At 35.9% G+C, this 27,172-nt stretch overlaps 1 protein-coding gene across 1 annotated transcript in view; it reads right to left on the bottom strand.

The window, feature by feature from the left end:
- The window catches only part of LRP1B (LDL receptor related protein 1B), a 309,784-nt gene that overhangs the window by 17,511 nt on the left and 265,101 nt on the right, over positions 1–27,172 (bottom strand). Inside the window, exons 76-80 of the mRNA XM_072874983.1 lie at positions 18,934–19,098; positions 8,560–8,721; positions 3,934–4,108; positions 3,210–3,314; positions 1,040–1,153 (exon numbers count right to left, since the gene is read on the bottom strand). Of these exons, the coding sequence (XP_072731084.1) occupies positions 1,040–1,153; positions 3,210–3,314; positions 3,934–4,108; positions 8,560–8,721; positions 18,934–19,098 (721 nt within the window). The remainder of the gene's footprint in view (positions 1–1,039; positions 1,154–3,209; positions 3,315–3,933; positions 4,109–8,559; positions 8,722–18,933; positions 19,099–27,172) is intronic.

Raw genomic sequence — 27,172 nt, 5'->3', positions numbered from 1 at the left:
CTGATCAACAGACCCACTCTATACTCTTCAAAGTTTAAGAAGTGGCAGTTAGAAGACTAACCAATGGATTTATGATAGCTCAACTCATACAATTTCATTGCTTGAGAACACTGACAAAGGACATATTTTTTCAAAAAAATTAGAAGATTATTCACCATACCTAGTCACTGTCATTGATACCCACCAGACAACCACAGCACATCCCCACAGCATTTTATGTTTTCATAAACCATGCATTTAAATGAGATAAGATTAAAGCTGTTGGAGTTTCGTATTTTATCCCAAGTCTGGTTCCTTGGCTTGTGATTTCAATTCTGACTTTTGCATCAAAATTGTTGAGTTGTGACTGGTATTTCATATCTCTGTGTATGTCTGCCTTACAGCATTTTCAAAGACTAAGGTCGTTTCTTTCCCTGATGAGGATTAAAATTTTCTTTTTAAGAAATAGACCTAAAATCCTTCAGAGAAATACAGCATACAAATGTATCTATTTTATACCTTTTTTTTTTATTAGAGGAGAAGTCAAAGTTATGATGTAGCTCACATAGTTTTGTTTAACAGTTTCTATTTTACAGCATTATTTCTATAAAGTTATCAACGAGACTTATGAATACAGGCTTAACTCCTGAAGTGGTAGCTAAATAGCTCTTCTGTTCCTTTCCCGGTACAGATAAGAAATAGGAAGTCAGTTTTGGACTACAGAACATGTGCAGCGTCACTGTTTGCTAAACTTCATGCTGTGTAGGATTAAATCTCAAAATATGAACAATAAAAGCCAAGTGGCATTTTCATTATTTTCAATTCACTTATTAAAAAGAAAGCTTTTTATTTCTTCCTCCAATGATATAGGTACTCCAAAAGTATGTTTAAATATACTCATCAGTGCAGCTATCAAAGGGTAAGTGTGTATTATAGAAACGAGCCCCCAGATTAAATATATATTGTGAAATGTATGTGAATGTGCATGACTTGAACCAATGAACTGTGGCCTGAAATGATGTCACAGAATGTGCAGCATTAAGTGGAAGGTTAAACCTACTTGCATCTCGGTTCATTAAACGCAGTTAAAGTGCAAATTCCCTCATTCTGACAGTAGTAATCACAAGGGTTCACTTTCTGGTCACAGCGCTGACTTTTAAACCCCACAGAGCATCTGCAGAATTTCAGTAAAATAGACCTATATAAATATTCTACCTTTTGCTGAACAGATTTTAAACGCATTATATATAATGATGGCAAGACACACACACATACACAGGCACACACCCACAGATAACAAAATTCATACCCTGTTTTTCATGGAAGGTCCAATCTGACTGTACTGAAAAGTTTGTTCATCAGCCTTGATCAAACATTTTTAAAACAATGAGCCTATACTAACTGATGGGTTCAGAAATCTAACATTCTTAACAAAGTATTATTGTCAAATGTATTATACATTTGTATTGATCGATCCAGAGTGCAATGGCCTTAAAAATGTTCATGACTGTTTTCTTAGCGTTGCTAACAGTGTTGGCATATGCTGCAGCATTTATGTATTGTAAAGCCATACACAAATTAATGTATGAAACTTGTTTTCCTTGAGATGCTATGGTGTTCCATATGAATTTGAAAAAGAGTAAGCCAGCTTTATAAGGAAAAACAAAGGAAGAATCACAAGCTTCCAAAATAGTCATTCTAGGTGTTTAAGCAAATGAATCACCAGACTTATATTTGGGCCTTCCGTATTATAGCTGTGATATTCTCCTTTTGCTGAGATTTACGAGTCTCTCTAGTCCTCAACTAAAGACATTTAAGGAGATACAAATAACAGGTAAAAAGGGCTGGATCAAAATAATAATGAAAAAGAGACATAGGCACTTAAAGTATTTTCACCTGAATAAGGACTACCATGCAGAACTGCATTCCACGGTCTCTAACCCCAAAGCTGCAAACACCTATAGACAACTTCTTTACAATAGTACAGCAGCTACAGTTTTGCCCCTTTGCACATTCAGGAGTGCCTGAGCTCTCACAGGGAGGAACAGTTGATCCGTCTCTTATACTGGTCAGACTAGAAAATCTAGGCATTTCTCTATGTAACTGCCTTGAGAGTCTGAATACAACAAGCACCCTCTTTTAAGATCACCTACCTCATACACACCAACAAAATGAAGGGATGGCTGTATCTGTATTTACAAAGTTGTAATGCCAGATCCCTTTGGACAACAACTTACTTATGTCGCCCTGGAAATGAGACACTCGAGTCCAGTTCTCTCTTCCAACACCTCATACGTTCCTGGAGGATGCTCTGACCTCCAGGTTGTTCTGAGAAGTGGAAGACTATTCCACAGTGAAGCTTTTCAGCAGTGCAGAAAAGATCGAATCATTTATTAGGCAAAAGTAAAAAAACACGGAGTATGACTAGGTAGCTCAGTGTAACTGAGAGCAGGAAAGAAATTAATTTTTTGCTACAGTGATTACTTCTGTATTTTATATTTAACAGCTGAAAAAGAAGATACACCATAGCTCTCAAGAAAGGACTAGAATGTAGGCTTTTCTACATCTTAAGACAGTACTTCACCGTCTAGACTACAGAATCACATTTCCTTTGGTATTTGATGTCTGGACTTAAGAAAAGCATCCTGAATTATTCTCTCAACCATGTTGCAGGAGGGAGAGAGGAATCTCACCACAGAACAGCTAAGCTACTGTGGGCAGTGTGAAGGTTAGGGCAGAAACAAGAGATACATGAGCATATCCTCAGCCCAATAAAGGAAATAAACACTTGACATTATTATTCCTATTCTCTAGCCATCAGGAGGAGTGTATCGCCCCCACCTCTGACCACCTTTATAGGAGAAAAGACTTAATCCACCTTTGAGAAGCAGGGAAGATCAACCATTCTGTACCCCCTGATTCCATTCCGAAACAAATGCCTAAATGGGCTTTAGATCTGGCCTGAAATTATTAGAAGTCTCAAAAGATATATCTTTGTATCTATATGCATTCGCAATATATGCCTTAGTTATACCTTTCAATACACATAGTGCAAAAAGGTAGACAAAGTATCGGCTTACAGAAATAGCTAGAAAAAGTGCTGTAAGTTACGACTGCAACCAGCACATTATACATCCTAGAGAGATCAAAAATACAGACACATGCATAATACTTTTATTATTTGTTGGCACACAGATATTTTAATGATCTAGACAATGCAGGATACTCACAGACAGACAGGTATATTTGTCTCTGGGTCCAGCTGACATGTACCACCGTTGTAACAGTAGCCATCACATAACTGACAGGTAGAGGCAATCTTTCCATTAGTGCAACTGTCATGGTTAACAAAAAATACAAATAGCAATCAATATTTTATTAAATCTGGTGAATTCCTTTATAATTACCTATATGTTAAAATATTGATTTTATAAGATGTGTAAGATCTAATGGTTGCAAGAATTCTAGACTTCCACCTTGAAAAGCTAGCACGGGCAGTGAGCTTTTTACACAAAATATTTTCAATCTTTCCTTTTATGAAAATAAACTGTTATTATACAAAATAACCACTCGGCAAGATAGCAGCACATCTTAGTACATGCGCTTTCATTAGTATACATTATGTCTCTATCGCAGTCAGAGATACTGCAGAAAGAACAAATTTCAACAGTGTGGTAAACTCGACTGTTAACTTTATTAAATATTCCAGTTTTTCCAAGTGAAGACCCATTCAGTCTCCTGCCACATTATGCTTCCCCCAGTGAGGAGTGCTCCAAAAGTTGGTTTAAAAAGGCAGGAGCCAGTGGGTTTTGCATGGGCAGGAGCCACACAAAGGAACTGTTCTGATGTGACTGGTTCAGGGACTAGCCACTGTGCAAGAGAAGGATACTGCAATATAATCGCCATAAAATATATAATTTTGACCATAACCACCGCCCCCACACACACACTTACTTGCATACTATGTCATTACTGTCCTTGTTCATTATGCAATGTCCCCCATGGCATCTGACACACTTGTCCACTTCACATTTTGGACCTTCAAATCGTACGGGACAGACACATTCTACGCTCCCGTCATCAGAAATAGTACATGATTCAGAATTCACACAATAATGGTGGCAAACATCTGCAAGCAACATGAAAGCTAGTTACTAAAAGGCATTAAGGAGTATCATAGAAAAAATAATACCTTACTTTCCTATGTTTTAAAAGATTCTACAATAAAAACACAATGATGAATGAAGCTGGTGGCTCACTGGCAACTACAAGAATCAAGAATATCCCATAAACAGACACATAATATATTAACGATATAGTCTTGAGAAGTGAAATAGAAGGATAAACTTACAAGAGAATTTTTTTTTCCTTCTAGATGTCTAACCATTTATGGCATCATCCCACATAATATAAAGACTACTGATGAGAAAAGCAGAGCAATGTTAATGTATTTAATGGGACATTGGCTGAATAAAAATCTTCTGATACCTTCACATTACCATTAACAGCATTATGCTAAACTGAAATGGAAATAGTATTTTGAAATAATTAAGTTTTATTTTCATTTATCCACATATTAAAATTTCATGAAGTTCTAATAATAATATATAAAGACATAATCCATAAGTTCTACAAAAAACTACATACATGCTTATCTTTATAGACTGTGCAAGATCCCATTATCTTTTTTAACTGCTTAAGTGCCAGCAGGACAGAGATTTCAAGTAGTGAATTCTTTAACTCTTTAGAAGCGCCAGTAACTGTCTCATTTTTTTCATATCCCTTTAAAAAAACCAAGTTGCCTAACTGAAGAAGCTTCCAGAGCTACAATATACTGGTATCTTAACATTTTGGTTCATTTTTATTTATGTGGTAGTGACAACTTTTTTTTTTTTTAAAGTCATCATTTAAGCTCCTTAATGGGGCCAAATCATTCAAAGTCTCTATTTCTCTCTGTTTCTACTACTTTCTCCAGTTCTGTGTAGTTCACATGTTGTATTGAGCTTTTGGTGGTGTTCCTGATGGACAGATGAAGTAATTGATATATAAGACGTATCAATTCTGAACCATGCATCTGTATTAGCTTGGAGTTAACCTGATCCATATTAATAAAATATTACCTTTCTGACAAAACTAAAAAATTCAAGCCCTTTGAAGCTCAGGATATGGCTAAGGGTGAGGCAGTAGCAGCTAGAGGTAGGGCTGTTCACTAGAGAATTAAACCTTGGCCAACTGGCAACCTCAGCCTTGAGTCTGGAAGTGTAAACTCTCAAGCTGCCATTTGACTGGGGGCACGTTGTAAGCAGCAAATTGGAGACTACTAAAATTGATATATTTTACTGAATATATTTAGGACGGATGATTTGTGAGAGTATCTCATAAAATGGGAAATATTTTGTTTATCCTTCTCTGTGCTGTTTTTCCACATCTCTGAGAAGTATGTACTGACTGCCGTGCCATTGGTACTCACTGTGCTGGAAGAGTTCTGCTAAAGGAGAAAACACGACTGTTGGAGGAGTTATTTCTATTTGATTATTCGTTAAATGCCTCCACCTATCTATGCAGGCTGTAGACTCATCTGCTTATGGAATCACTAGTGAGCAACCAGAGAGGCTTAAAAGACACTAAATGAAGTAGTTCATTGTTTGCCGTTCCCCAGTTCAAGGTACAGAATGGTAATTTGCAGCAGGGGGCCTGTTTTTTGAACAAAGACTACCGTAGTTTGAAAGCTAATATTGAGACACATTTTATGAAAAAAGCATTGCAAGGGGGAAACGTTTCCATGCACATTAGGACAAAAAAAAAAAACCAACCCAAAACCTAGGAATAGGAAGTTCATACTCTAAAACAATTATTGGTTTTTAGTATTGATTGTAGTCACAAACACCTTTAATCTTCTGCTGTATCTAAAATGCATATGCTACATTTGGACAGAAATGACACGAAAATAATTCTTTTTTTTTTTCCCTGCTAAAGAAAGGAATTTCAGTTTCAGGGAAAGTAACAGCTTGTGAGATCACTATATCCACTTTGAATGATTGTAACTGCGTGAAAACGTCTTCTATTTTTTAGGTTGTTTGGGTCTTAAATGATACAAGAAATGAACTTTAACTAGTCTGTATGTTTTATTTCAGGAATTTAAAATAGGGAGTTATATTCAAATACATCAAATTCATGTGCATATAACAACATGCACGATGTTAGTAGAATTCTATGTAAATTCATTCACTTAAATTTATTTGAGCAGTGCCAGTGCCTTGACACGGAGCACACATTTTGGTTATTAGCCCTTATGTGAACTAATCACAGGAGAAACTCTGCATTGGGTAATTGGAGACTATAAGTATGAGGAAAATAAGGTCTTTGCAATCTGGCAATACTGCAAGTAAATGTCTTCTCCCTGCCATAAAAAACACTAATAATATTTTCAGCTTGGGAGCATGAGTAAAATACCTATGCACATTCACGTATCATCCTTTGCATATGAACTAGTTTCAATCACATCATAGAAAGACTGAAAAAGATATCTTAGAGGCAACCAATCTTTGCAATAATGCTATATTAGTATATTCCAACAGGCATACAAAGTGAATGTGATTAATAAAGCAAAAAATCATACATATGTGTGAGTAAAGAAAAAAATCATAGATGTGAATTTATTAACTGTAAACCTGTACAATTTCATAGAACTGTTATTGTCCACAAAAAAAACACTCTAGAAGATTTAAGACTCTTTTTTTCCTAAAAGTATTACGGTTTAAATAAACAAAAGCTTAATTTTATTTTGTATTTTATAATGTGTTTGAGTCTCTGTATTGCGGCATTTTTCCAAAGTGTCAGCAGACAATCCAAATCTGATAATAAGCACTGTTTAAAAAGTACTCCTAAATTTACATTTAAATTAATTCTTAAAAAAAAAAAAAAAAAAAAAAGAAGAAAGAAAAGATGTTTGCAGAAGCATTCAACTAGAAACAATTTATTTGGTTTTGGGTAAGCCTCAAGTAAATATTTTTTCTTAATCTGTGTGTCTGTCTGTGCATGATTTATGTACTATACTGTTTTCAAATACCCAATTGTGTTTGCAGATAGTTATTTGTGGATCCACGCAGTTTGTTTAATACCAAGTGGGAGAGAATCACAATTACTGCTGGTTTTCCATTCAAAGATTTCAATTTATTTCTTAGTCTTCCAACTGGAAATACATTCAGTTTACTTCAGTACAAAGCCTATTTAAGATACACACTAACCCTTTCCTTGTTTGACAGACCTTTCACTAAAACTAAATACTTTTTGTATCTTGCAGATAATTCTAAACCAGACCTTTATAACAGCTAATTTCCCTTCCATTTTGTTGAAATCTAGCCTTCTTCAGCAAATTCACTGAATTATGTACAAAGGAGATGATGGCTTTCACACTTAATGTTCTATTCTATAACAAGCACTATGACAGTCCTCTATTTTAGAATGTTATAGTCAAAGCAAAGCAGGAGCAGAAAAAAGGAGATTAAAAAAACCAAGTAATTCTGATCTCAGAAAAATAACCAGTTTTAGGTTAGGGTTGCTAGTGAGTCATCATGTTGAAGAGACATGAGGAAGACAAACTGTAATTTTGAAATGAGTGACCAAAAGAAGAAATTCGAGATTATGTTCAAATGTCTTGAGTCACTGGAAAACAGATAATGGTGATCCATGCTAAGAGAAAGCATGGATAGAAAAGAAAGATAAATGGAGTAAGAAAAGAAGGCCCATTGGTTGATAATCTTCTTTCCCCTCTCCTCTGTAAAAGAAGTAAAAATTGAAGGAAAGTTCTAAAAAGTGAGAAGAGCAAGGAAACCTTTGGAAAACAGTATCTCAGTGAGAAGAGACTGATGGGTCAGTGGAAAGGCAAACTATGGAGAACCTCAGATGCAGAGGATAGAACCTAAATCCTGAGAATTAAACAAGAGTAATACTTAGAAATCCTGATTTTTCCATACTAGAAGGAGGCAGAAACCATACTGAAAGTTATCTTAGATTGAGTAAGATGAAGGAATATAAAGGCATGAAAGTCAAAAGTCAACATGGTGCTTACTGGGGTTAGAAATAAAAATGAAAGGTAAAGTAGCAGTTGGAAATACAAGTGATGGTCTGCGAAGATAAAAGATACCATAGAAATTCTTTAACCAACTACATCAATTTGCTATGTTTAGGTATTCCACCAGCATAAGATAACAAATATGAGAAGCTGAAGTAGATAAATTTAACACAATTATCTCATTTCTATTGACAAAGTCAGCTGTCTTGTACAGCTCCATTGTACATATTCATTCATGAAAATACTAAAATAAAACATTCCTAAAAAAGCTTTTTCTTCTCCTGCACATGTAAATAGATATTGTGGAAATACATTCAAAGATCACTTGAATACATCAGATTCCATTCCATTAGCAGTATAAATCATTTTGGTGCTAAGTTTACCAACATGTTTCGTAGAAAAATTACTCAAATCATGTTAAACTTCCATTTTTTAGAACTTTTATTACAAATCCAGCTTTAAGAGTATTATAAATCCAGATTTAAGAGTTTGTGAAGATTACTTACAATACTGACATCTGTCTCCTGTGTACTCAGGCAAGCAGTTGCAAAAGGGTTGATTCCCAGCAGTGACACTGCAGGTTCCTCCGTTTTGGCAAAAATTATCGCAGACCGTCTGATTGCAGTTTGGTCCTGTATAACCCAGCGCACAGTTGCAGGTAGGCCTCCCTAGTCAAAACAAAGAAAACTATTTTATGATAAAACTAAATAAACATTAAAATAAAAATCAGCCCTGTACAGATAAATACATTTGTCACAACAGTAGCAAGTTGTAATGTATAAGCCCAACTACATTTCTCTAGACACTAATAAAACATGCCTTTGCAAACATCGCTTGAATTCAGAACCTTTTAGAAAGCAAGTCAGCACTGTAAGATATGGACACCTCAAAAACTGCATGTAGGCATTTTACACTTGTGCACGTATGGTCATTGACTCTGTATTTGGGAATTATTTTAAAAGATGGTCTTAAGAAGGAATTTAAGATATGACTAAGCTCTTCAAATTATCCTGCCAGACTGGGTTCCTCCAGCTGCAGAGGATAAACGTTTGTATAATCAACATCGATGCCTCCTCAGAATACACTCCATTATTCTCAAATCTGCAAACTTTTCCATATAATCACATGAATATACAAATATTTACTAATGCTCTAGTAGCTGACTTTACATAACAATTTTTACTGAAACACAAATATCTGTGCCAGTTTTGTTATCCTAGCCCTCTCATATAATACCTACTGTAACATAAAACTTGCTGTCTTGCATCAGACCAAAGATGCCTGTAAGGTCAATATTCAATGTCTGAAAAGTAGTGAACACCTAGGGATGAATACTTGCACAAGATGAACTCCTAGTCTATAGCTTCTTTTTAAAGGGTTTTAAAATAGTGTTTAAAACCCGATGCATTTTCTTCCTATGGTTCTTCCCTATTGTAATTTCCCCCTTTTTTTTTCCTTATCTAAATCTCATGTCTAAAGGATTTATAACTTTGTTACAATTCCACTGGTTTATTAAACTCTTCCACTTTTCCCTGACTTTTTTCTTAAGGCTTATCTTCTTTAAAACAAAATTCTAGATCCCATAAATGTTTTTCCATCTCCTGACTTTGCCTTTATATCTCATTTGTAATCTTCTCTTCAAGTAAATGACCTGATGTGTCCAACTAGCCATCTCCCTTCTCACTTCCTAATAATCTATTCTCATTCTTGTTCGTCTCTTACAAAATATTATTTTTCGCCCACCCTCCTTCCCTTTGCTTTCATTCAGCCCTTAGGGTTTTCTTAAACTTAGGGAAAACAGACAGAGTTTAAGACTTTTCTTCTTCCTGGCTTCTCAGATGGGTAAGGAAAGAGAAGAAGATTAATCAGGACCTGAGGACACTTCTGAAATAAAGGGGCAGACAGGATGGTCTTCATTTGAATCATAAGGAACCCAATCTGCTGGCAAGTACAATCAAGAGCCTAACTGGGTCACTGCAGGGTAAGGGATAGCTGACAGGCAAAGACTCCAGTAAAGTCACAGAAATACCATATCTCTGAGTAAAGGACCGTGCATAGGCAAGCAACAGTCAAAGAGTAAATAGGTATCAGAACAAAAGGAATGCCTCATAAGTAGACTACAGAAAACCCAAACGGTAACACAAGTGCTTTACGTAAACGGTAAAAGTCTAAGAATTAAGATGGGAGAAGTGAAATGTCTGGCCTTGAATGGGAACATCAATATAATTGTTTATGGCAAATTTGGAAAAGGAGGCAACTAATGGGCTGCTGTAAAATTAATACACATTTCCTTGAATGTGTCTAATTCATAATTTCCTTTCTTGTCTTTGGCAGTGATGGAATAGAACTACATGTTAAGAAGTGTTAAAGTAAATCAGATTAGCAAGTTAACTACATCAGGTACTGTACGTATGAGGCAGAAGCCCTTTGGACTGGAACTGCAGGCATAAACAGGGAAAATAACCTATTTGATTTTATTATTGACATCCCAGTCAAGATAATGATACGACTGTGGAATCCAAAAGAGATCAGAGAAAGTCAGGGAATATGTTAGTGATGAGCAACTCCAGTTATCACTGCATTTACATTTGAAAAACTTCACACAACACCATAGAGCAGAAATGAACTTCTTATGTATAAAAAATTCTGCTTCATGGAGGGGTGGGTTAGTGAGCACACAAAAGAAGCTATGCTTGACTTGGGCCTGACTTGGTTTAAAACGTACAGAAGAGCCAACATCCTAAGTAGTCAAATGAAATAACATTTAAGAGTTACTTTTCCATAATAATTCTCTCTCATCTTTATACTGATCTACCAGGAAATCCTTACCGCTGCCTGATTTATTGATGCACTATGACTAGGTCCCTTCCTTGCTGTCATTTGTCTCATTCATTGTTTCCTCATTTTAATACGTCTGGTGCAGGTATCCACAACTACTTTCACATTTGCCTCCTGATGACTTTTACCACAGCTGCATCTAAAACTCTGAACTGTGCAAGCCTTCTTACTTTTTTTTTTTTAATTCTCTATTCAGTTGTCTGTCTCATGAAAGTAATGTAGACTAAACTAAATATTCCATAAACCCCACAATTCTAATTTTCTTCTGGTCTGCTTTTATTTTAATACTATGTAATCATTTAATATCATATTTGCTGGAGAATTTTTTAATGCAAATGAAGAGCCTTCATTTTTTCTACTCTCTCTTATTCATGCAGAATGATTTATTTATTCTTTTTCCTTCACTTACTTCTTGCATGAAACTCTTCAAGTAATTCTTTTCTGTATTTTCTATTTTAAGCTATGCTAATTTAAAGTATTTTGCAAATCATCCTAAAGGCCATGAGATCAGTTAGTCTCTTCCTCTAATGAGTACAGCAGGAACAAAACCATTGACTTAAAAATAGCTCTAACTAGTTTAATATGCATCAGCCTGGTTATTCATATCTGTCCCCTGTGATCTAAACATTAAATCAAAGATGTTGAACTCAGATGTTAGCACACACTCTTTTTGTTTTTCCCCATGTACACAGTTGTATTTAAATTTCTCCCCCTAAACCAGGGGGTTTCACATAATCCTTCATCTGAATCAGTGTTTCAATAAAACTGTTAAAATAAAATAGTGATAGAACATAGATCTGGAGGTCTGAAATCAGTTTTTATTATTAATACTCCTCTATTTTTTAAAATGATGGGGCAATGATATTTTCCTAGTTTGTAGAAAAGATTATTCTATTCTTTGCTAATGTAGGCTGATAAATATGCCAAACTGCTGACAGTTATATGAAAATTTAATACAGTATAGCTTATACCCCATTTTTGTCACTCAATTTAACATGACTTTTAGTAACGTTAATAGTTCATTGCCTATTTATACACAGACTGTTGGCATCTAAAATAATACTAATAATGACATTTTAATCTGCCTTATTCTCATGAATTATATCTGATACAAAATGGTTCCAAGAACGCTTTAATAAAAGTGCAGTATTAAACAATGACAAACAATGCCATAAGGTTTTGTATCATAGAATGAGAATATTGATTTATTTCTGCAAAAGAAATAGTCATGTTAACCAAGATGTCACATATCCTAACTAACAAACTTTGCATGGTAATCTCATGCACAGAGAACTTCAGCATTTACACTGGTTGTGGAGTTTCAGGGTTAGAGCTGTACAGAGACAGAAGTAAAATTGTCTCTCAATTCCCAATCTTCACAACCACAGAAATGTTCACAACACATTACAGGATAGAAAAATATTAATAAGGAAAGTGGTTTATGGAATGCTAACTGCTTCAAATTCAGATAACCATCTTCTGGTGTATTTAATGCAAAAATGAGCCAAAATAATTTTCTGAAAGAAAACACACAAAAAATTTCCCTGTTTTGAGCTCTTCCTTCTTCAGTGCAATCCTCAACTGGATTTACTGTATGAGAATACTGTCTTCTTTTCCTCTGCCTATTATAGATTAGCATCCTAGCTTTCACCTATCCTCCTCTTTAGTCTCTTCTCTAACATAGTAATCCCAAGAAAAATTTCCTGTTTCGGTTACTTATGTTGAAAAATGTTGTTTGTCAAAGTGTCAAGGAGGATAACGTGGCAGCACATTCTCAGCATCTTATGTGTAAACGTTCCAGTTTCAAAACCACAGTAATAATATCTAGAGAGCAAGAAGCACACCTTTTTTTTGTTCAGGATTTCTTCACTTGCAGTGATTTACAATGAATGTGCATGCACGTTGTTATTTACTATCTCTAATCTAATTCTTGGATACACTGAGTTTCTCACTGTATGTATATGCAAGTGGAAACATAATGCATGTAGTCCCTATATTGATAGGAGCATTTTGTATTTCAAATAATTCTACAAAACAATTCTAAAGAAATGAATTGCAGAGAATACATTAAAGGGTGCCTGATAAGACATATAACACAAGTAACAAAAATAATAATGAAAATTCTCTGGGAAAACAATGTACTTGAAAGTCACTATTCTCTGAAGATTGTCTATGTAGCCTCTCTCTTAAAAAAGTAATAATAATAATTTACAGATTTTTTTATCTTAATTCTCATAGAACTTGAAACAAACTTATAAAATTCTCACATATTTGTTTGACAGTTTTGCACAGAATTTAGTAAATGAAAGGAGAATACTGTATGGTGACTCTAGGACATATGAAGTTATTTTTGGCAGTAGGACATGAACAAAATATGTGAAGTTTTTGGTATGAAGATGAAATGCAGTTTCCCTCTTTCCTACAAGGAAAAATCATCCATAAGACGATGATAGGGATCAAAATCCTACAACGTTCAATTAGGTTTCGATGACAGAGAACGGTTACTCCTAGTTTGCCAATTTAATTTGCTATATAATAGCAAATAACTTTTCAAATCATCTTCAAAAAATAGCTAATAAATATTTTAGTGCACTGTCTCTCTAATAACTAGGTGATTTCTTTTGGGAATCTACTCATATATCTTAAACTCCTATTTACATTTATTTTGTAATGAGCAGAACTCTAAGGAGATCAACTTTGATTCATGCTACTGCCTAAACAACAGAGAAATATTATGTATTTTGTATGACCACATAAGGTATTTTTCAATGAAAAAATAAAGGAAATAGGACCATTTTTGTAAGCTTTCTGAAAGTTTTGAAAACCGAGATCATCCGGATGAATGCCTGCACCAAGACATAGATTATTTATTTCTTCCAGTCAATGGTAAATTCACTACTAGCAATGTGTGGTTTTAAGTTGTTATGTGTGAATATGCACATTTAATGTGCATATTTTACTTGCTGTCACTATTAAAGAAAACAACATGGCACTACACCAGCCTACTGTAAGTAATATCATGCCTTCTGGAGTAGTTATCAGCAGTCTGTGGGAATCACAATAACTCATTTCTGTGTGGCTGATGAACCATAATTAGCTTTACAGAACCAAAAGTAGTGGAGAGAAGCTGTATTACTGTATATAATTAGTTAGTGAGCTGATTGGGATCAATCCCAACAGATATACATTCTCTCCCTGTTGTGAAAGAAAGGGAGAAAACAATCTCTAAATATATTAGAGTAGTCTCAAAGGCTGCTCTTACCAAGGCTGGTTGTGGTGGTTCGGTTGGGACCCCTAGATCAGCTGTGCACCAGACCAGCCAGTCCAGCCAGCCTCGACATCTAGCTGAATACCACCCCTCTCCCCTTCCCACAGTCCCTGGCCTGGTGACAAGATGATGTAGCATCCCCCTTTGAGACTACTGGGACTGATATGACATTAGCAAAGTAAACAGGTTCTTCACTGACAGTGTTTTCAGTATGCACCATCTCCCAAAATCAACTTGTTTTGCTTATAAAATAGAATATAAAATAATATCTACTTTCTATATAATTATTTTTGGGAGAATATTTCATCAGTTTTCATTTAGTGGAAAGACATAATAATTTTTTACTCATTTTGATACAAACATCACAACCCTATATGGTTAGACATACTCTTCATACTGTAAGTATAGTACAAATATGTATTTATCCAATTTTGTGAACTAGTTAGATCTAGTTAATGTGTTCAAGACATTTAGTAAATTATTGCTCCAACGTTTTTACTTTAAACTGTAATGAGAAAGGAACTGCATTTTTATGGTAACATTTAATTTTTTTCCAAATTTCCATTAATTTGGCTTACTGGAAAGTGTTTGTTATTATCCCCAAACTTTTAATTACATGTCTCAGATGTGTACTTTTAATTAACTGATGACATTTTCTTTGTTCAATTATTGTAGTTCAATACAACTGTCATAAACTTATAAATTTTAATTAAAGCTGCCTCAATCTCTAGCTATATAATGTTCACATAGGAATTTGCCAAAAGGCTTAGCAGTAAGTAAACCAACAGTGAATAATCCGTGAATTGCCAGTGGGATTTGTTTAACAAATTAACATTTGTGTGCAGATAATGAGGTTCCACAACTTAACACATCCAGCAAAGATTTAGAACAATCATGTTTTAAAAAAAGAGTAATACTCTGCAATTTACTTAATTAGTTATCACAATACTATTATATATTAGGTGGTGAAAGAGAACAGGATTTACACATTCATTAGAACACACACATTCACTTGAAGAGTATTTCATATGCTGCATCACTTTATTTATATCAGAATATGATGACAGGTTTGTTTTCAGGATATCTCTTCCTCCGTTTCTGAGCCAGAAGCCAACAGTAAGGAAATTCCCTGACTCCTAGGGAAGCCTCCGGCAGCAGGGACCCTGCAGAAGTTCATCTCCCTGTGAGGCTAAATTTACTGGCAGTCCCTAAGCTTTCCAGAGGGCATGTGTGTAGAATGACACTCATTAGATCGACTGCATCAAAGCTGTTTGACTTGGATAATATACGAGAATTGGTAAGGGCAACTGGAGCTTCTAAGAACGATAGAGTCAAGAAAGCTGAAAATATCACAGGTCATTTATATTTTGCGGATAGGATTTGGATTGGCACTCGCACACACATGGCCTCTGCAACTTCCAGAGGAAAAAGCTTCATCATTTTGAACAAAAATAAATTTAAAAGAAAGAGGAAATTGGGAAAATAAGTGCAACTTGATTGCATCAGTTTAGCAGGACAGTTTGATGAGCCAATTGTATAATGGATTAAAAGTATAAATGCTGCTTTTTGAAGAAGTGCTTGTGAGCATTGTAGTGGTATGCACAGGAGGCGGTATGTACAGATAGCAATAGCACAGTAGAAGAAATTAAGATGATATTGAGCTGCCTTTATTTTAAAATAGTAATTTTATACTTTCCAGAAATGTGAGAGAATTCTCTACCAAAAAAAAAAAAACCAGTGCAGTGTACCTATTGCTAGCAGACAGGTCAACCTGGTAGGACGTAATATTTTAAATCTAGATACAACATAATGCTTAAGTTTTACAACCATTAAGGAAAACCAGAGCAATTCCTGGTAATAAAGAACCTTTATATTCCTACATGTTGCAACGTGCAAGAATAAAGTAACATATATACTAATGACTCTCATATGAACCCGAAGAAGCTGATCAACTCTGCCTTGAAGGCTGAGACAACGAGAAGGAAGTGAGTGAACGCTGCTCTGGTCTGGATTTCACACCCTCAGTCCAAACTGGGAATGGTATGTGCAGTGCCTGAAGCTAAACGTGCACTCCCTGATGCAATGACTGAATGACATGCTTTGCACAGTGGTATATTTGACTGGAAAGAGGAAACAGTCGTTGCAAAAACACTTGAGGAATTAAGCTTTGTTGACTTAATTAGTTTTCAATGCTTTGGGGGCGTCCAGTTTAGCTTCCCTCTGTAAGGTACAGAATGGCTTTAGTATATCATGGATTAGATTGAACTAGGATAAGGGGACATCTCGCTGACATGCTAGTTTGTTTCAGTAACACACAATTTATGGCCTGATATAGATAAGAAATATAGTCTGATAAGAAATAGAGATTTCTTCTTAATAGAATATTTACAGGGTCCAGGGGCTAGGCATGCAAGGAAGATGAGGTGCGGATCAATTAGAAAATTTTATCTGGAATGCTGGATGGAGTCACTTTGATTTAGAAAGATATATGCTCATTTTTCCACATCTCCGGCACGTGAAAGTTATGGTATAGGCTTCAAGGCATGGCTACCCTCATGAATTGGAAATGGCAGATAGGAAATCTGGTTAACTTGAAATGTGATTGTTAAAAGTTCTATGAAACTGGGAAAGTGGACACGGCACAGCAGAAGAGTATTCCTATTAGCAGGTATGCCCAGTAAGAGTCATCAGAACCAGCTCTGTGTTGGTCTTGGCTCATAAAGGCTTGGCACACTTTGACCATGTGTGGTACAGTAAACTTTAGTTGCAGTTAAAGGTCCGGATTCCCAAAAATCAGGCAATTGAACAATGAAATGACTGCGGTGACATCCATGCTGATGCATTTTTGGTGCAGGCACATTATCCTGTTTGAGACCAAGCACAAATAAGACTAATGCCTGCATCTCCAGGCCCTCTGTAGCAGCTGGGGCCATGGTTAACAATTTAGCAGCATATTGTAGAATCTGCTCATATCTCTCCTTTACTCACTGGTGACCAAACCTACTACACTAATTATTTCAGCAAGGCTGAGAGATTTCAGGGGCTGGATTTAGCAGGGGAAAAAAAAAAAAAAATATCCAGGTGATAGCATAGCTGTGTGAGCACAGCAAGTGTTAGCTGCCTGGTGAAGAAAACACGAGCTGCTGGAGGTGAGAGAGCCCTATGGCTGCTGCCAAAAGAAAAGGATTAAATAAAACCCTGGGGTCTCTGCAGGATTCAGAACTGAGCTGAGTTCTAGGAGCTGCGTTATTAATTTTATGAAGCCTTTTAACCCCACAAAAGTATCAATTAAACGCCAGACATGTAAAGATGTGGGAGTAAACATCCTCTCTTCAGATGACAAGGAAGATCTGCACGTCATTTAAATCACCCATGACTTACTTTCATTCACTTGCATGTCCTCACTAAACATGTATTGATCTCACTGTATTGAGAAAAACCTCTGCTTATCATTTGTGTCAGTAGTTCCATCAGCTGCTAGAAGCAGTTTCAAGTATAATTAATCAACTTCAAGTTCAAGTACTCTCATTTTGTAATATTTATTCATTATTAGTGATGTTAACTAAGAACAACATTATTAACCCTCAAGTACTCAGAACTGAAAAATCCTCTGTTTGGCACACGACAGATTGCTAGATTTGCATTCACTTGGATTTTTGCTGCCACATCTCAGTAAATAAGAGGAGGCTCCAGAGAAGCCAGCATAGTAAGTGAAGCTAAATTACTAAACTATATAAGCTAAAGTTAATTAGTAAGGAGTGCTGAGGAAAACATTGAGATCTAAGCCCCCTCTGTCACAGAGACTAAGATATCTAATTCTGCATTACAGGGAGCTCTCTGTTTGTGCTAAACAGCCACAAACTCCTCTTCTAAAGTCAGGTACTGTACTTTTCTTTCAGAGACGAGGGTGTTGGTCATTTCATCACATAGGAGAAAATGATTCACACCATCTTCAGCAGCTGATAGGCTTCTGAGAAGAGACAAGACAGCAAACTCTTCTCCAGCTGTTCTACTTTGAATCAAATATTTAAATATTCCTCAGAGCAGAAAATAGAATTCAACTTCTTTCTCACATAATTACTAAATTTTAGAGTACTTCTTATCACACTTTCCCTCTCTAGCCCAAACACTAATTGCATTATACAAGCTACAACAGCCTACGTGTTAGGGACAAAGATCAACTGCCAAATACCCGCGTTTTGACAGTCAGGATAATCTCCCTGAAGATAAGAGATGTGATTTCAAATTCCTTCAGGAAAACAAAGTACCTGAATTCTGATCGACCAAATCTTCCTGAGAATTAGATGAGTAAAATGCCTCCCTTATGAATTCCAGTAACACAAAGGTAAAAGATTGAGGTCACACAGCTCTGTAATTTAAGGAAATAGCTCTGTATATGCACCTAACAACGTAGAGGGAGAACTGAGATAAAGAGAGAGCAAGATGTGTGGGGTTCTTCCAGATGTAGTCTGACTGTACCTTACGCTTTACAGTTCCACTTCTACACCTCGACATGTGCGTCTTTATACTGAATACTTACTTCCATGCTCCCTTTTGTGGGATGCAGCTTAATTCTGCTAAAACACCGAGATACGTGAATGAAAAGCACTATGATTATAAAGTATATGTATGGTATATGCTGCTATATTGCACACAGTTTAAGCATGGACAAAGCAATTAAGTTACAAAGAGAAAAAAAAATCACAAACAAGGAATAAATTCAAACATTTAAGTTAAGGCAGGTAGTAAGATACAGCTGCTCAGAAATATTTACCAAGGAGAGAGGCTCCACAGGTTCCTCCATTCTGGCAGTAATTGTAGCAATGGTTAGTTTCACACCTTTCACCAGAGTAACTTGGCCAGCAGTGACATCGGGGATCCCCCTTCTCATTTATAATGCACTTTCCTCCATTTTCACAGGTTAATTTACAGGTATCATCTGCAGCAAGAGCACACACACAGGGTTGTTTTCAACAAGCCCATTTCACATAACTGGCAAAACAGAACCTTGCATCTTAAATACAGATACAGATCCCTGCCAATGAGGAGGCAAAAATCACTTTTCAAAATAGAGAAAGTAAACTATCACTTCTGTTTCCACAGTGCTAGAAAAAACCCACACACTTAGGAGACTGTAAGCCCTCACTGAGAGTTGCAGAGTCGGTGGGGGCTGCAGTAGCCCGTCCAGCAGGGCTGGGAGCCTGTCCCGTACCGAGCTGGGGGCCTCGCCTTGGCAGTTATGCCTCGTCCAAAGGATGCCACAGGAAAGCTGACCTCCTTAGGATGTAAGTTAGTAATGACAGTATGGGTTCTTGCTTGAAACTATCACTCCTAGTTAGTTTATGAAATGAAAAAATGAAAGTTGGTTTCACCTGGGGGATCTCCAAAAACTTCCCAGTCATTTGCTGGTGACCTCGGCCTTTTCCCGTTTGACGTTTTAGATCTCTCTTCCACTCTCTCTATTAACTAACAACCTTCTTAACTAAACCCTATCCAAAATATTTAAAAGAAAATTATTCAGCCTTTAAACCCTTATCAAAAATTGATGTTTGCGTACTAGCTTGTTACTCCTAAGCCATATTTTCTGATTTATTCTTTTTCTCATCTGCTCAGTCTGTAAAATCACTGAGAAGAGATACCGCCTGCTGCTCTGCATTCACCGAGTGCTTACGGCAGTAGTGCCACCCTCTTACCAGTGAGGTACAAGGTGACACAAATTCTGATTAGGCCAGATTCAATCTCTCTATAAAGCTGTTTTGCAATTAGAGTTGTGCCTGTCTTGGAAACACTTTGAAAAATAAATCTCTATTCATTTCAGTGAACGAGATATAAAATCATTCAATGACACCAACAAGAAATTAATTATAGACTAGCATGCGTACAATGCTCAAACATCCAAAGAATTGTAATCCTAGAGAAACAGACAAGCACCTTTCCAGCCCAAAGCCTGCTTTCAGCAATAAGACCTTTCACTTCGCAAACAAATCCTGTGAAGCCAGACTGCTGCCTAACTAATCCAGCATTTGAACCTACACGGCTTTTAACAAGAGGGATACCACAAACACTGAGAACTCTTCAGTAATATATCCACCAGCTGTAGATGTTTTGCTGAATTAATCTGTCTTATTAAACAACTAATGAAAAAGAGTCAAGGTTCCCATTTGTCCTATTGAGGTCTAACACTGACCAACACAGGCACACCAACTCCTTTTTTTGATGTTTAAAGAAATACATTGCGTTGTAAGTGCAGAACTTAGGAATGGCGGATATCCTCTAGCTGAACAGTTCTCTCCAGCATGGACTCTGCAAAGTTCAGTAATATAACTGTGCTTATGCAGCAGCAGCCTTTTCTTTGGATGCACCCAAGTCTCTCTTTCCTGCCCATGTACGTGTCTCCTCGGCAGGGTCTGGCTGCCTCCCTTCACGGCCAGTGCTGAGACGGTGCAGACATGTAACCCGGGACCAAACCTATTTAAACAAAACTTCTGGGAACTGATCATCTTGCAGGCAATTGCACCTCTCTCAAATTAAGCTGAAAGTAGACAACAGATCTCAAAGTTATTGTGGGGGATTGACTGGCACATCATTGTTTCAGGTGTTGACAATAAAAATATGAAATTCCACATTCTCTTTGGTATCCACCCTGGATATATACATCTGCTGTAACAAAGCTACTTTGTATTTGGGAGTTTGAGGATGCCTCAGTGTTTTATTTATTTGGGTGGTTCATTAAATCCTTTGATGTTCCATGAACCATTCTTCAGTTACTCATTACAGAAGTTATTTAAATGGATAATGTAGCATATCTTATTGGAGAGAAGGTCTATTTTTGTTTTGCTTATCTTATCTGTTTTACTTATCATTAGTCATGAGTTTATAGAGCAGAACTTGGTAAAAATTGAATAAATAACACTGAAGTACAGACAAGTGCTCATTTTTATGAACATTTCTGATAGCACATTAAAAACATATTATATATATCTTCTAGAGCAATTCTGCAGAATTAAGATATAAAATTAAAAAAAAAAGGAAATTAAGAGAGATTATGAATTCAAGAGAAAAATAGAGTATCAAAAGGCATATTTAGAACTATAAAACATGAACTACAAACTTGACGCTTACTCTAACCACACCAAGAAATACATGCCTTCATATTTTCAGGAAAATATACTGAGTCAAAAATTGCCCACAGCAAAGATTTTCTGATCCAATTGGCTTTCAAAGATTGGGACACTCATGTCTTATACTTTTAAAATGCAATATATGTTATAACTTTATGCAATGGTCAACTGAGATGGTTCCTGAAAAAAACATAAAATGTTGTAATATTTTGTATCATCACAGGATTATTAAAATTCGTTACTGATTTTGTTCTCTATAAAACAGTTTAAATTCAAGAGTTTCAACACAGATCTAATATGAAACAGAGAAAAGTTACTACAACAATTTTGGACTTTAAATAAACTAAGAAATAGGATTGAAAGATGTAATGGATAACCCAGTTTTAAAATACTATGTTAGACTTTAACAATACAAGGGTTTAATTCTGCTGCTTTGTTGTCTGAAGGTAAATACAAGAATCAAATTACTCTTGCTGATTCACATCAACTGAGTACAAAAGGGGATCAGATGCCTTTGTGTGGGAGACAGGAGCAGAACGGTCCCATAGGAGAAGACAGGAAGAAAAAGAATACAGGAGAGAAACAGAGAAGAATTGTTATAAAAAGCTGAATACTCTTAATTTGAATTACTGAATAACGAACTCTGAAAGAAGAGCTGGGAACAGCTCTAGTAAGTACCCACTATTGGAACAAAGTTTAAAAAAAAAAAAAAAAATCAGAAAAGTTTCTATCTGGAGTCAATTCAATACTGGTCTGAGCTTGCTGGAACTCAGACTCAAAGACCTCTCAGCTGCTCTTTTCACTTCTGAAATGACAGAATTAACTATTTTCACTTGTTATACTATTCCTAGTCTAGCTACTAGATCCCTCTAGCGTGAAAGAAAGGAAAGGGTTACAGGTCATGTAATTTTATATATTCTCTCCTGGCCTGGTTATTTAGTCTTCTGCTGCCTTGATTTGCCTATTTCAATCTTAATATATCTTTAATAAAGAATCAAATAACTTTGATTTGCAGTTTTTGTTACGTTTTTCTTCCTCATATGACTGTTTGACACAAACATTAACGGACTTATGGCTTATTTGCTCCATCTTTGACTCTTTCCTTTAACTGAAAGTAAAAGAAAAATCTTACACAGAAGAAACACTGATAAAGCAGCAAAACAAAGCTTTGTGAACTCTACTGGTATTTTTTCCTTCACTCGTTCAATTTTTTGATATTCCATCCCTCTCCCCCAATCACACACACATCTTTTATTGGCATTTCTAAACCAACCCTTTCTTTCTTGAGAAAAATGCATCTTACATTTTGCTATTTTTTTTTCTTTGAAATATCCACTGATTTCTGGACTAGGCAGTTAAATGGAGAGATGACGCTATGGAGCCCAAGGTTAATGAACTATTTTCTTTGGGACAAGAACAATTTCCCCCCCCGCAGTGGAAAATACTCATCTCATGGGGCAGAAAGGTAATTTTTCTTGCCTATCCTTCAGACAAGGGTATAGCTCATCCTTCACGGAGCTGAATGCACCTATTACAGACAGAGTGCAGCGCTCTAATGTTATGGTAAGGTTGTATAAATCTTCCTGTCCCTCCAGATGAGGCTCTTACTATCTGCCAGTTTTCCATATGCTGGAATTTGTCAGGACAAGTTGTAATCCCCAAATTTTGTCTGAATGCTGTAAGACAGATCCTCCTCTTTGTTTTCCCTTCACATTTTTTTCTTTTAAACATCTGTTTGCTTTACAATTTTAAATGGAAGAGAAGGGCTAAGAAAAGGATGCACAGTGAGAAAAAACCCTAACTAGCACCTGCTGTAACGTAACCTGTTTTCTTCTCTTCTGGGAAGTACCAGTCCCAATGGCAACGCCTTTGTAAATACAGAAGATACTGCTGTAAACACAAGATTTGTTTCAAACCAGAAGTAGATTTCTGTGTGACCCCTGTTCTATTTGATATCTAAAAAGACTGAAAGCAGGACAAAACCCAAGAAGATAGCATGGATTGAACTGCCATAGCTTTTCCTAGTACAGCTCCCTGAGGCAGACTTTGTGGGTGAAAAAGAAGGTATATAGGGATTAACCTCTACATCCCCAGTCAAAGCACTTGGTGTGCCTGCAATCTATGTGTGCAGTGGGCAAGTCCCCACAGAAATATGCTGAAGGAAACACTATGATAAATTAAATGTTTCATCTCTCTTCAGAAGCAACATCAGATCTGAGTCTTCGTCATTTTTCTCAGGCTTTTCATCCAGCCAAGAGAGCACAAATATTCCCTTCTTAAAATGAAAGTGATAAATGTGCAGCTCCAGAATACAGAACTCTTGGAAGTGTTCATTACTCTTGCTCATTCAGCTGTGGTACACACTGTCTTCCTCCAGTGCAAGCCTCTGTATTTTCATCCTCTTGGTACATTTTTAGCTTAATTGTGCTACAGATAATCAGATATAATAAACCTAATGGATGCAAATCCAGTGGTCTCTTTTAGGAAAATGAAGTGGTACTCTACCCATTTGAAAACTAAAGGGTAGCTTCTAAACTGAAAAAGTCACATAAATTAACCACAAAAGAACAGTGCTCTGTCAATCATAATTGTCTAGGGACAAATGAGATGGAAGCTTATCTAAGAACACACAGGAACTCGCTTTCATTTTGTTATAAAAACATTCTGAATGATACAACACACATATGTTGTAATAACTCTGGCTTGAAAAAGCCAAATCAAACCCAAAAGCTGTTTCTCATCAGTTGTGAGAGATGCTGGTGAAACAGCTGTCTGAAGCAATCTGGATTCAGTCTCACAGAAAGCCGCTGAGGATTCAATATTTAGAATTCCTCACATAGGACTTATGAAGAAAAATCAACTCAATGGATCAAGCCAGTAGTAATATTATGCACAATTTCAAGACTTAGCTCAATTTTCTTTTGTTAAAAGAAACCCCCAGCAATCCAATGAACAAGAACCTGAGTCAGTTTTTGGGATACAGTCACAAGAAACAGAGCAAGGCTGAGGTTACCTCCCAGTCACCAACCTTAAGGTAGACTGACTAATAAGAAATTGTACAAAGCGTGCAAGGCTTCTTTACAACAGTCATGCCAAAAACTACCAAAATGAAGAATGGCATAATAATGTTGAAAATAATAATATGTTGGAAGGCATTTTTCACAAGGATACAGACATATGCATTATCAAAACAGAATCTTCAAACACAGACTCTCCTGGGGGCACTATTGAAGATGGACGGGAACTGGAGATCGCTGTCTTATTTTGACTCTGTCAAGTCATGGAAATCTACTACTACCTTCCTTAGTACATTTTAAAAGATCCAAAACACTTAAAGACACTAAAAACTATTATGAATGTTCAATATACTACTGTTGACTATTGTAACTTGAATTATATATTATTCAAAAAGTACAGTTTAGTCATACTGGTTCTTGATATCCACAATTAATACTAATTTGTGAAACTAAAAGACTTCTCACATGACTTGAAATAGCTACTGTGCAAGTACAAAACAACCTCACTTCTCACTAGTACACCTCACTTCTATTGCTACATGAATGACATTCACTAAAAGAGACTTTAAAAGTTGAATTTTCAGATCTGTAAATTAGTGGTAGTGTATTTTTGAACACATAATATAACATACGTAAATCATTATAACCTATCTACTATACAACTATTGCATTATGATCAAACCAGTAACAAAACCAAATGAAAACATCAGTTAAAAAGTGTTTCACAGATACTCATATCTCAAATTAAAATCTTCTGGATTTCATTCTTTTAGGGACAAACCAGAAGACCACCAAAATCAACAGCAATATTTCAAGTGACTTTGAATCAGGATTTTATTGCACACCAACAAAAAACCTGACTATATAACCTCCCTTTGGATTAATGTCAGGTCACTCTTCTACAATATACAGGTTTTGACAGCCCTGTAAGGCAGGAATTGCTGTTTTGGGTTACTGACATCTATAACTATGCCAAAAATGCTCTGAGACAATGAAGACAATATAATGCTAGGTTTAAACAAGCTGAATGTATGCGTTTTGGAATATTTCATATACATTTTCTAGCTCTTCATCAGAAAAGGAAAGGAAGGCTATGGTTCCTATTTTTTTATTCCATACTGTATAACTTCCTAAGGGAAAAGAACCCGGTTTAGAACTTGACTTGTCTTTTGTTTGCAGGCTATTAGCGACCTATTAACGGCAAGTGGGTTGTCAGCCAGCCATTAATTATAAACCTGTACTAATTCAAGATGCTGATCCTGAGGTCAACTCTGATCTTTCCAGGAATCTCCGCTGATCCTTGGAAGCCTAAGTGGAGTGTCAGCATGAGACAAACATTTAATATCCACTTCATACTCTTTAAAAAAAGTCAAAATAGTGCAAAAACATACACTTGTGAGTGTGCTATGATACTGAGGCTTGTTTCAATTCATAATTTATAATGTATGAGGCTACAAAACCTGCAATCACAGAATCTACTATTACAAAAATAACATACCAGAAAAAATGTACAAAAAAGCCTATGCTAGACATTACTTGAAATATAATTTTAATCAGAAAACTAAGAAACACTTATTCAGCAGCCCTTTAAAAAGGCATAACAGATATTGCAGTTGTGGGAAGATAATGAAAATAATCAATATATTAAAAATGCTTCTCTAGGCATTTTCTATCTATCCATAAAAATTTACAACCAGCAGTGAAATACTTTAAAAGCCTCTTCAGATCTTTCTCTAATAAAAACATACCTTCCTGAAAACTCTACCATGGCATAATCCTTTGCCCCACTAGTAAAACTGTAGCATTACTGAAATCACGGGTTCAAATTACTACCAATCACCAGTGAAAAACGATATTCTTTTATTTGTCCTTTCTTCAACACCTAACTAGTAACTATGGGTCATTTGAAATAATTTTTAGGTGGTACTGTATCACCAGAAAATCTTGACAAGTATCCATCTCAGATGAACAAAGAGCTGACACTTGGAGGGGCAGGGAGGGTGTATGCTCGCTGAAGACAAAGGCTGTTTAGACTGATTTGTCTCAAGAGTTAGAAACCTTGTCCAGTATACCCATGTTTTCTATTACATCTATTTCAGTGACATCACTTCTCCCCTAACAGTGGAAATTGTTGTAAACCACCTGTAAACTACTTTATAGTTATATAACTACTATGTAACTACACACTGATAGGTATTCAGCCAAGGGTGTACAGTAATAAAGCTTTCATTTGCTGTGTTTTTGCTAGAGCATGGTGTCGTACATATAAAAGTTGGTACTGTGAATGCATTGCATACAATGTACATACCTACATAAGCAAAAAACATGAATGGATTTGTTATCTAGGACAAGTTTTCTAATAATGTTTTACTCTCTAAATTATTCTTAAATTTCTTGATACAGAAAGAGAAATGCTGCTAGACAGGATAGCTTTATTAATAGCACATCATAAACCACTAAAACACAGTTGTGTTAATTCAGTACTTAAAGACTAGGCAGTATAAATAGGTGAGATTTTCTCCATAGAATGATGATAATTCAGGTAAATTAATTTAATTGCTAAATTGAGCTTTTTAAGTACTGACGATCTCACCAAAATAGGTATCACTTACACTTCTGAGCCTGGAATTAAATATTAGAAAAACAGCCTAATACATTCTGACTTCTCATACACATAAGAAATCCTATTCTATGATTTCTAGAACCTTTTAAAATTCAAGCTGGCTAAGAATTCATGCCAGCCATCTGACCACCTTAGGTTTGGCCTCAATTAGAGTGGGAATAGTACTTAATAATATTCTTCTATGGAAAAGAAGATTTTTTTTCCCCCCTAAAATATAGCAAGAACTTAGTAGCTCTTTTACCATGAAGTCTG

The sequence above is a fragment of the Ciconia boyciana genome, chromosome 10 (genome assembly GCF_034638445.1).
Source record: "Ciconia boyciana chromosome 10, ASM3463844v1, whole genome shotgun sequence".
Classification (NCBI taxonomy): Eukaryota; Metazoa; Chordata; class Aves; order Ciconiiformes; family Ciconiidae; genus Ciconia; species Ciconia boyciana.
Note: the sequence above shows the minus strand (reverse complement) of the source record. Positions and strands in the feature narration are given on the sequence as shown.